The sequence below is a fragment of the Ixodes scapularis genome, unplaced genomic scaffold, assembly GCF_016920785.2.
Source record: "Ixodes scapularis isolate PalLabHiFi unplaced genomic scaffold, ASM1692078v2 PGA_scaffold13__105_contigs__length_92229423, whole genome shotgun sequence".
Classification (NCBI taxonomy): domain Eukaryota; kingdom Metazoa; phylum Arthropoda; class Arachnida; order Ixodida; family Ixodidae; genus Ixodes; species Ixodes scapularis.
The window spans coordinates 1,070,888-1,082,910 of record NW_024609839.1 but is presented as its reverse complement, the minus strand read 5'-3'; the positions used below and the strand labels follow the sequence as shown (position 1 = coordinate 1,082,910).

Genomic DNA, 12,023 nt, shown 5'->3' with positions numbered 1-12,023 from the left:
CGCAGAATGAACGCACTTTTTTTTTTTCCGAAAAATCGATGCAAAGTTAGGGGGGGGGGGGGCGTTCATTACGCGAAGTAAAATTTTTGCGTCCGTATTTACTCGCATAATGAACGGACCTTTTATCCTGAAAAATCGAAGTAACTTCTTATCTCTTTGCGAGCGGCGCCCGACCCCGTAACCTAACTTAAGCTGTGCAAAACAAAAAAAAAACCTCCTCTTTGTTTTCTTTTTCTCTTAGTTCCTTGGTTTTTTTTTTTTGCCTCCTTTCGCAAGCTGTTTTTTTTTTTTTTTTGCTTAGGTGAGGGCTCTCCGCTTATCTTTTTTATCTCCTTGCGCGCGGCGCGCGACGCACGACCTCCCCCCCCCCCCCCTCCGTAACCAAACTGCGCTGTGCAAAAAAGAAAAAAAAAAAAGCTCCTCTTTGTTTTTGTTTTCTCTTAGTTCCGTGGGGTTTTTTTTTTCTTCTTTTTGCCGCCTTTCGCAAGCTGTTTCGTTCGCTTAGAGCGCTTCTCTTTCTTACCTCCTTGCGCGCGGCGGCGCGCGAACCCGAAGTCCAAACTGCGCTGTGCAAAAAAAAAAAAAAAAAAGCTCCTCTCCTTGGTTTTTTTTTTTTTTTGCTTCCGTTGGATCTTTGCGAATTTTATTAACGCCTTCTGCAAGGCGTTTTGTTCGCCCACGCTGCCCATGCATTCGCGACCTCGCTGCACCAGGAAAAAAAAAGCGCGTGGGGGGAGGGGGTCAAAATCTTGACGTCCGAGTTGGGGGTGCGTTTATTACGCGAATGAAAAAAAAGTCGAAATTTTGAGAGCCGACTTGGGGGGATGCGTTCATTACGCGAGTGCGTTCATTGTGCGAGTAAATACAGTATGTCGACCCAACAGGTTGAACCAATACTTGCGCATTTTTACGGGAATGATTTCCGCACTCGCCTGCAAATGATAGCTGCACTCTCATCACTCTCATGTTATATCACACTACAATATGTTTGACTTTTTCTTTTCGTTGCGGCCACTATGCAGGTCGTCCACTGGGACGTTTATTGCGGTCGTGACAAACTGAACCAACTCAACTTGGCTCCAGGTTGAGAAACGTTTTATTGACAATTGGATGTGCACAGAGCACATCACACTCCACTTTGCTGGGGTCCAGCCACCGCCGCGACCAACGGCCGAAATCCATCGTTTCCGCAGTTCGGCGTCGGAAATCTAAGAGAACTGTTGACCGATACCTGTTATCGTAAAACTATGAGTGTGTAATATGCCAAGGCCTTACCGGTGAAAGGTAACCCCCCTGAAGAAAAGCCAGTCGCGATTGTGGCAGCTGACCACGCTGCAAGCGCCCATCCCGTAGTCCGAGGAAATTAGTGTCCCGGCAACGCCAGGCTTTCGTTTTCTCCGTTGCAATTGCGGCGATTGCCCTGATTGTCCTGTGTACCCTGTGTACCAGCAGCGGTGTGTTGTCTGCTCGTGATTTGCCTCAACCTCTTGCTTGCTTCATGTCTAGCCTTTGATCTGATAAAACCTACCGGACAGAGCACGCACAAGCCTGCAAGGAATCCTCCTACAATCAACCATCCATGTCGCACGTGACATGTCGCGCGCACCAATTGCCAGAGAGATCTGCGGTAACGTTGGCCACAAAATCGTTTAAACTTTTTATGACTAGGCCTCACAAATATTGCAATGCGATCCCTCCTAGTATTTATAACCTCCTTGCCCCCAACCAGCCATGGGTGTGCCTCTATCAGCGGCGACGTGCCACAGTACCCTGGCATGTCATATTGACTCCTAAAATCACATTTCCACGAAGTGTGTAAATGCAAAAATTTTACCCCGCGTAATGAACCCTCCACCCCCCCCCCCCCCCCCCCCACCCCAAGTCAATTTTTTGGGAAAGAAAGTGTGTTTATTATGCGAGTAAATACGGTAATTTGCATTCCTCTTCTTTGATTTCAAACGTTAAAGTCGAAAATTTGGGAGTTATGTGAGTAAATACGGTAGTTTCTGTTTGGGAAGGATCTGTAGTAGAGTTAAAAGATGAGAGTTTCCACTGCAGCGAAAATGCCTTTCAGTTGAGTGTCTCGGCCGCCACCGGAGCCCACCAAGCGTTTCTCGAGGTCGCAGAGAGCACTTGCCGATGTGCAGGAGGAACTGATGAAGAAGGTGCTGCTCCCCCACCTCGGCGCGCTGGAAACGGATCCCGATCCGGCCGTGGTGACCGCGGCGGTCCAGCTGTTGACCGACTTCTTTCAGGACAGCGGCAGCCAGCAGAACAATGAAGTTCTGGACATCATCGAAAAGGTGCGTCGCTTGTCCTTGCACGCGATTGAAGAGTCGCGTTGTTTTTATTCGTACGAAGGACAATGACACGCTTCAATGCTCGTCCCTTCTAGACGACATTCGCGACATTGGCGAAGGACGGCAGCACGATTTGACTTTATTGAGAACATCGAGGACGTCTGAGAACAGAAACGGGGAGAATATGCTTATCTTTTTTAAGGAATGCAGACCGCTGTTTCATGAGGTTTGTTGGGCAGCGCACTGGCACCCATTGTAAACTGCCACCACCCAGTTGTTCGATTTTCATACATTTTCTAGTAGTCTGGGCAAAATGTCCACGACTGTGCATTAGTCCCTAGCTTTTCTCCTGATAAATGTGCTTAAACTCCAAATCAAAGATTAGTGTATCTCATATTTGAAAATTGCATTTGCGTGCTATATAAGGCAACATGTGTAGCACTGAAAGTTTCTTTAATTCCCATGCTTCTCCAGTTTAGACACACTGTAGCTATGGCACCTTAGGTTGCTTTATGATATAATATGTAGAACCTTTCGGATCAAAGTCATTTTATGAAAACAATGAAAGACGTTTACAAATCTCTAATGCAAAACTAGAGCGCAGCTCTTGAGGAGGAGGGGGAGGAGGTTATGCCCCTTGTCCTCCTTCGTACCCTCCCCTCCTCCTCTCCTTTTCCTCTCTTCTCCTCTCCTCCTCCCGCTAAATTTAGCGGGTTAAGTTTCCTTGCTAAATTTAGCGGGGAGATTGACGTCACATGAACTCAATACCAACGCAGTTTCCCTGCTAAATTTAGCGGGGAAAACGACGTCACACGACTTTGTGTCATGTAACCCATGAACAAATTCCGTTTCTCCGCTAGGTTTAGCGGGAAAATTGACCTCACGTGACTCCCACGCCAATTCAATTTCCTACTAAATTTTGCGGGACTGTTACGGCAGCGGTGATGGCGCGAAACGCTGAAGCGGACGCCTAAAAGCTGCGCTCTAAAAATTTATATCTTGGATATTGTAAAACTTTATAGGAAGCTTTAATACTAAGGTCTGATATTGCAAAGGTACGGATGGAGCAAAGCAAAGTGAAAGTATAGCTGCAGTGCTGCATCTGATGCACTGACACAAAGTATCTCTCTTGAAAGAAACAGATTTTGCTACGCAGAGCATCCATTTAGTACAAATCAGTCAACTAAATTAATACCTCAATGTCTGTTGCACCATAACAAACTTACTACCACATTTTTTTAAAAGTAAACTTGCATTAGTATATATGCATTTTCTTAAGTGCTTGTACCTGCAGTGCATGCTTACAGCATCTGTTTTTCTTTATTTGCTAGTTAAATCACTGTAAACTCATGACAGTGGTACAGGCAGCTGAGATGTTTCTGTCGCACTAAAGAATTCCAGTATGACAAAGACAATTTTTTGCAAATTTATTCTGCTGTTGAAGCGAAAGTACAAAGGCTAACAAGGTGGTATAGGTTCATAGTTCAAGGCAGGGCTGAGGAACTAAGTGAAGATTTCTTTAGTCTCGGCATGCACTCACGACTTGATTAAAAAGGTGCTCTATCGTATACTGTATGCAGTAATCCCTCGTTACAACGAAATTGCTTTTTTGAAATTATCGCTTTTGTCGAAGTTCAATGTGGTCTCGACCGAAATACACATGTTTTCAACCAGATTATTCTAAATGTATCGGCGGCCGACCACGCTTATTACAAAGGTCGCGGTGTCGAAAACATGCAAGCCTACATGGAAGTGCACAGAGGCCCTTGCGTTCTCTCCCCCTTCTCTATTGAGGCAAACAGCAAACTGGGAAGATAGCAAACGAAAAAACAAAGCAAACGGGCGACGGAGGGCAGAGTGCACAAAGTGTGCAGGGCGCCACTTCTGATGCTGGTGCGCCGATGCGGGCATGGAGCAGCGGAAACAGCGTCCACGTTTCGACGCCACTCTCATCCCGACTCCTCACGGAATCGGGATGAAGCTCGGAGGTAATCATCCCTTCAGAAACTCCCCGACGCGCGCGCCTGCAGCATACCAAGGGCGTACATGCACACGTGCGTTGTATGGGAGAGTGGGAGTCTTTACCAAAAGTCGCTTAGTTGTGCGAGGTTGAGAAAAAGCGGCCGGTCTGAGTTTGAAATCGCCAAAGAATTTGACGTTCCGGCATCGGCTGTTTGACACTGTCCACAGTTTTGCTGAACAACCAAGGCATACTGGAAGGGTTTGAAAAGTTTCTCATGCAAGAGAAAGCATGCCCGCAACCCGAAGGTGAAAGATTGCCAACTGCTTTGTGCACTTTGGATTTTCTCTCGCGAGCGTGCTTGCCGAGCCGGTGCACAATTCCCAGAGCAGCAACAATCTCTACAGGAGTGTGTGCGAACCCGTTGGCGAAATCACCGAGGGTCATTTTGTTTCGTTCGCGCTCGTCGATGCGGACATTCCCGTTGTTGCTCCTGCCACGGATGCTGCGATCGGGACCTTGCGTGTGGTTAGGGCAAACGCGAAGCGACGTCGAAGAGGCAGCTCGGAAAACTCCGATGACTGCGGAGACGAGAAACATCCTACTGCTGCTTTGAAACAAAGCAGAGTGCGGTGGTGGCAACAGTGTTTTTGCGGTGCCTAGAGTATTTAGAGGAACACTGATGCCCAGATGAAATTATCTACAAACTCCACTTAGTTATTTTTTTACTCTGTAAAGCTTCCTCTTGTTGTTCATATCCAAGGTTTGTTTTATTAAATATACGGTCAGAGTGTTTTTCAGTTTCCTGTCTACCTTCAAGGCTGCTGGCGCCGTTTTCTTGGCTCTGTCGCTTTTATCTAATTACTGCAGGGGTGGAACGGCTGCGCCATTTGCGCCATTTTGCGCCAGACGCATATGTCTGCGCTATCCTGCGCTATGTTGCAGAAACTGCGCCACAGCCAATACCTCGCGCCATTATGCGCCAAATCGCTAAACGTGCGCCAAACAACTTTATTTTGTCTTGGTTTCGGGTTTTATCGACTCGATTGGCAACAATCAGAGCGTTTAGCCTGGTCGGCCTTGCAATCCTCTGTTCTCTTTATTCCCCCTGTCTATCCCGAGTCGGAAGCCCGCGAAAAAACTCGGATTCTAAGTGCTACACCACCTGCGACTGGATTGTTATTCTTCAACCATAAGCGGTTTAGCAAGTCGGCCGAGGTGAGGTCGAGTCATTAAGCGTCAGATTCCACGAGGCTCTGCGGCCCGGGATCTGGACGTCATCCAGTCGAAAGCCAATGAGCAAAATATTCCTTTTAATACTTCATCGTTAGGAGTTAGAACCGCATTCTCGCAAGATAAATCGTGATTTGATAGAACTGAAACGCGGTCCGATCCGAACCCTTGCCGGCCACCAGCTCTGCTTATCTGCTCGGCGTACTTTAACCTTGCTCCTGCTTATCGCTTCAAATACAATAACTTCGTTAATCGTAGTCTGCTGCTTCGATGTCGAGTTGCACAATAGGATAAACTCGAAATTCGTTGCCCTGTTCCCCTGTGCAACCACACGTCCGTTGTTTACGCACGTCACGTGGTTCGGACATATAATTACTATGTCGAGCACGTGTGGGTTGTGCGATAAGCAGTGCTGGTTTGCATCTTGAGCATCTGAATGCCACTCAGAAAATATCAAGGACGCTATCTTCAGAAACAAAGAGTACTTGCTTTTTGATTCTCATTAAGGCTCACAAAGTTTCAAGTTTTCGCATCTATTACACTCTTATCCCATCTACCTAGGTTCCTAACCACTCATGTTCATCTCTGCTGCTAAGCACAATTGAAATTGCTCCTGTGCTTGTCTAAGACACAAGCTGAAGTGCAATGCAAACTGATCTGAGCTGCTGCTAGCCTGCTCCAGAATGTAGTTTTAGCTGCTCCCAACCTACTCCAAAACAGCTGTTTCAGCTGCTCCCGTGGCTGCTCCCGAGTACACTTCATGAGTTCCACCCCTGTACTGCTTACTATATCGAATTTTTTGCCGTCCTGTTCACCTTGTTATGACGAGGGATTACTGTATGTCCTTCGGAGGCTCTGAAACTTTCGGATGTCGAGGAGTACATATCTGCGTGGAATGACAACAAAGGGATCCTTCTCTCTTGGGCATTGTTGCAATGAAACAGTGTACAAATCCATAAAGTCTGTTAGACACTAATTACTACACTAAGCACTTTTGTATAAGTATTCTTGTGTTGTTACAAATGCTACGAATGTGCTCCCAGCTTAAAAAGGGTGTACCCTTTGGGTTTAGGGAGACCTGCAGGCACGTAGCCAGAGGAAGGGCCCATGGGGCCCGCCCCCCCCCCCCTTCCCGAAATCTTTCATTTTGCTGGGACCTCCTCTCTTCCTCCCTCTCATACAGGATTTTGTCATGGGTGGGCCCCCCCGAAACAAAATCCTGGCTACATGCCTGGAGACCTGAGAGAATCTTGCTGCCTCACAAATTACTGGAAGTATTTTGGAAAACCTCGGCGTCTCTCGTAATCCATTCTGCCAGCCGACACGCATTTGCTCATAATGGGCTGCGGGGGAACATGGGACTTTTAGGGCTTCCTGGTGACCAGAAGTCAGTACTCGGACAAGTCTGTATACTCTTAGAGTTCTTTAAGCAAGCAGAAAGTGAACAATTTGGCCGCTTTAACGGTGACTCTGCCCCACCAGGTGCTGAACCACCCGACTTGGTCGACAAAGCCGAACGGCGCTGAGGAGGTGCTTCCCGTGGAGACGGCGGCCAGAGGTCTCATTGACGTTTTTCGGGTGAGCACTCGTACGCCTTCGACTATTTTCTTGGAGCACGACGCGCAGCCAGAAGGACGAAGGAGACCCTCCCCCTGTCTGTAAGGAGTAGCTCGGAGAATAACACCACCGAGATGACTGGGCCCCGTATGTTAGTTTGTCTGTGTCGCTTACCAAAGGCCATTGCAGGGCACGAATTGAGCTCGAGGACTGCGTGAGCGTTCGGTTGAAACTTGTGTTTTTTCGGCGAGAACACAAGTTGCAGCTGAATGCCGACCGCAGTGTAAAAGGCGATCCACTTGCGTCGAGTCTGACCGAGTGCAGGGGTTACCATGGCAGCAGCTGCGTCGGCTCCTATGAATGGTGGCTAAAACCGGTTTTGTCGCAGCCGACGCAGCTGTTGCCGCAGCAAGCAGCGTACCCGGTCGAACTTGATGCGTGTGTGTGGACCGCCCTTAAGATGTGCACAGGTGTGAACATCACGCGTGTCCACACCTCTACGCATCCATAGCCGCCAGACAAAGTCCTCTTCTCGCCTCGGTTGCAAGCGGCGACACCAGACGAAGCTTCGATACGTGGCAGATGGTAGCCTGTCGCATGCCTGGTTTCCCATGCTTCTTTATGGGAGATACACTTGTTTTTAAATTAGTTTCCTGGCTGCGCCACATCAATTTTTCTGCTTAGACAATACTTTGTCATTGGTCCTAGTTTTGTGCCTCAGTGGCAGCACTATAACAGTTTTATGAACACGTTGAAGCGGAGAGATCTGTGGCGCAGCCATCAAACCACCATCCGCCAAGGTTGGAGCAGATGCACCGAGCAAAAAGAGTGTGCGCCTGGGTGCCATGAGACGCTTGTTTTTCTTTATTCATTTTTCTTTCCAGTTGCCCCATCTGGATGACAAGACGCTGTCGGCTGAGGCTACTTGGGCACGCGCCAATAGCACTTTGTCTGGTCAATCGCTTTGCAACATTCGTCGTGCTGTCTGTCCTCACCTGTACTGTATACCTTACACCTTGACACTGGCATAGCACTCGTGTCCGGTTTGCACCCAACGCTAGCCTTCGGTTGGGGATGTAGAAAAGCCTATACGACTGTCTCATTATTCGGGAGGTACTGCAAAAAGACCCTCTTCTCTTCGGAAGACGAGCAGAGAAAACTGCAAAATGCAATAGCAAAAAGGGCTCTTTGTGTTGCAAGAGACGATTTTGTAGGGTTGGACTCTTAAAGTCCCCAATAACCCCGAACAGGTAGGCAAATGAACCCAATTTGAATTAACTTAAGTCGTGCATCAGTGCACAGCTTGGCTCATATTTAAAATTGGGCTCGTACCAAAAAACGCTCTACGAGGGGTAATGTCGATCGAGAGAACTTGGGTGGCCCGTATAGCTTGTGGGGCTAGTTTGGGGAACCGAAGTGTTGCCTGGGAACCTAGTTTGAAAAAGACTCGAACGTGAACATTTGCAGAGATCTGTCCGGTTGCTGCAAGATGAATTTAAAAGGGGGTACATCTTACTGAGCCCTAATTGAGGACCCAACATTTTGAGGCCTACTCAGCCTCTTCTTCAGAAGCCACTGTGGTGGTGGCTGCTCCTTAACGGCCATCGCCACAGTCACTCTGAAAAAAGAGGCAGAGTAGGCTTCGAAATGTTGGGTCCGTAATTAGGGCCTGTTTGGACATCCCACCTTTTAAAGCGATATCTTTATAGTGCCAACGGACCCCAGGAGAAGAGTGAGCATGAGATGTGTAGGTCAGTCAGTTCGTAACTTCTAAAGAACATTGAAAAAAAAAAAACGGCAGCCGGTGCCAGGGATCTAACCCTGGTCACCGACGTGGAAGCCGAGTGCATGCTGACTGAGCTACAGGTCAGCCCGCAGGAATGGGAGGAACAGAAGCAGGTGGTATGAGAAAGTATGAGGAGCAGAGAGGGGTGGAAAGGGCAAGAAGGAGAGGAGCAGAAACAGGTGGTGTAGAAAGAGCGCACGGAACGAGGAGTAGGGGGCAGGAAAGTGCGCTTCCTTTCTCGTTGTGACCCAGAAAATTCAGTGCTAAGGCTTTGTACCCAGGTGGGGCTGAAGGGAAGTTTGTGCAGCGTCACAAAGAGACAATGGCGTGACGAAATCTGTTTTCATACAAAACCCTGCCCTAGGCATCACCTGAAATAAGAGCACCACCCAACCCAGTCACTGAAAGGCTAAAGGTCAGCCTGCCCTAGGCAGCACCCAAACTAAGAGCAGCACCCACCCTATAAAGCTACCACATTTAAACAACTTTGGCTGAATGACCAAACATACAACCAATTTCTTAATTAGTTTGTGAAGTCATGTTCATGAGTCTTGTGCATCGGTGGTTGTCAGCAGTTGTGGCTCTTTACTGAAGTGGGGTGCCCTGTGCCGGTTTCTTTTTTTTTGCAGAAGAAGATGTGGCTGAGCCCTCAGTGTGCCGTGGCCACTTTCCGTCTGCTAGTTGACCACGTACGTCGTCAATACCGGCAGGACCCCTGTCAGCTGCTGGCGCCCGTACGCCTAGTGGTAAGTGGCACTTGGCTCGATTTCGGTGTACTGTTGGTCACACCTGGACTCCCTCTGGGGTTCGATTTTAGTCAAAGAGAGAGTGAGAGCGTCTTTGGCTGCTGATTGGACGTGGCGCTCCAGCTTGCGCGTAATCAACCAATGAGACATTTTTGACTCGTTCGTGCGTTTGCAATTGGGCAACGTTTTAGTGAGAACGTCTCGCCAACGCACTATAGCGAGAGAGGTATCATGGCCTCTGATGTGCTTGTCCTCGGTAGCCATTCAATTACCGGTCGATGTCAGCTTGTGTACGGCAGCAAAACAACTTGAGACTTGAAAAAGAAGCGCAAGTTGTCAATTGCTTTGAACGTGAAATAGCAGACAATCACAGTTTTAGACAGCTTTCAATCACACTTTACCACGGTGCTGGGTTCCCAGCAGACCATCAACTGTTTTTTCGGACTGTTAGCGGACGACATACGGTGTTTTCTTGTTTTATTTCCGTCTGCGAATGACGCTTCGTATCCGACAGACTGCATTTTTGAGCTTGTCCTTGTCACTCCGAGTCATCTTCGTGCCTACGAGAACACTCGGCCCTTTCTCACCAAGTTTTCCGCCAGTACATTCAAGAAGTCCTTGGTCCTGAGTTGCAAAACAAACTCTTCGGCTTTTGCACAAGTTATTGGTTCGTTGAGGGCAGGTTTTGGCTACACGCCCCCCTTATCCACAACACCAAGCACTTTTCAAGCTTTTCTTGGTCAGGCAGTTGCAGTCTCTTCCTTTGTGATTTAAACCACGTACCGTATTTACACGAATGTAGGTTGACCTTTTCTTCAATCTTTGAAAATCTGAAGTGGGGGGGGTCGACTTAAAATTGAAACAAAGCATTCCACCACCGGCAAAAACGAAACGATCGCAATATCATGAACACCCGGCTTGTTACGAGTTCAGCCGGCAGTACCTCTAGCATTGCACTATTCTATGTGCTCATTTTACAAATTAATCATTTTTCTATTTGCACAAACGAGTATTATTGATAGCAATTCGCAAATTAACCCGAATATACGGCGGTGAACAGCACACGGCGCGCCCGACTCCCGGGGGGGTGGCGGCACTTCTCATAAGAGCCACTCTGGAGGCCGCTGGCTGCTGGAACAGCAACTGTGGGAACAGCCTCATGGCTCACTCACCCCGCGGTTTTTCTTTGCAGTTTTTCACACGATTCACGGTCGTACATTGTGTGATCGAGTGACGAGATCATGCTGGAGCGCTAACTACGTTTTTTTGTATTAACACGCGTTATCCGGGCAGTTTAGGTTTTCGGTGCTTGTTTATGGCCATTCTTCACTCAGAAGCAACCATCAACTGTGCTGTTGGACTCAAGTTCGACCCGTTGGAGCGGGTGATGCTCCAGTGGAGTCTGCAGTGGCGCGGGACCTTAAATTGTGACGGCAAACAAAGAGGCTTCCGTAGGCCAAAGTATGGTTCCGAAGTTAGAAGTCAGGCTTGCAACGTACGCCGCAAAAGTGTGAAATCGGTTCCTACCCGTGACGTGCAACGCGATCGCCGAGCAAGCGCGGAAGATGCGGTTGATCCTGTCATTTGCGAAGTGCGAGGTTTCGCTGGACAACGCCGACGACGTGCCTCGGGAATGTAGCAGTGATGACGACGGGACTGACATCACCAGTGCGGATAAGTCGTAGTCAAGTCCCAGACGGAGTGAGAACGATAGTGAGCAGCTTCAGTTGTCCCGCCTCCAGCATGAACTTCCTAGTTTTGATACCGCCTGGCCATCTCATGCACGTTGCACGTGCAAGCGCAGCCAAAGCACGCCAGAAGGCATCGATCCCGTGTTGGAGGCTTAACAAATACTTTGCCGTTCTCACGTGTTCGCAATAAAATGCGCATCTAAATATTTTTTTTTTTTTTTTGCTGATGTGCAATGTGGGGGGTCGACTTACAATCGAGTCAACCTACAACCGTGTAAATACAGTACTGGTGAAAGCACTCTGCAGCTTTTCTTGGTCGGCAAGAATCTTTCTTAGACTACTTTATCAAATGCCGTACTTCAATGCGAGCGCCAGTTTTGTGAAGCAATCACTACCAAAATCATTGATGGTTTCAAGTTTCTTTTTCAATGCAAGGGAATGGTGCACCCGCTTTCGTTTTGTCATCAAAGGTGTTATGTAAAAGCCTAGCCTAGCCTCCAAAACGATTGAAACCGACAGGCCAACGTTACAGTGCCAACATTACCAGAAACAGAGGGAGACGAACAATGAAGCATACATCAATGGTGCTATGAAAATGTCAAAGAGCACAAGAAACATTTTTTTTGTATAATTTTTAGTGTTTCTTTTTAGCCAGAAGTATGAAAATTTTGTTTATGGAAACCTTTTTGCCTTGCGTAAATATGAAATCAAACAACTTCTAGGTTGCTGTTCCATTTAAGGGGCGCTTCC

General features: G+C 48.0%; 1 protein-coding gene across 2 annotated transcripts in view; it reads left to right on the top strand.

The window, feature by feature from the left end:
• LOC8039200 (tuberin) overlaps window positions 1-12,023 on the top strand; it is a 167,598-nt gene that overhangs the window by 52,604 nt on the left and 102,971 nt on the right. For both annotated transcript variants that reach the window (XM_029982219.4, XM_029982218.4), the window contains exons 14-16: window positions 2,148-2,303; window positions 6,976-7,071; window positions 9,466-9,582. In XM_029982219.4, the coding sequence (XP_029838079.2) occupies window positions 2,148-2,303; window positions 6,976-7,071; window positions 9,466-9,582 (369 nt within the window). The remainder of the gene's footprint in view (window positions 1-2,147; window positions 2,304-6,975; window positions 7,072-9,465; window positions 9,583-12,023) is intronic.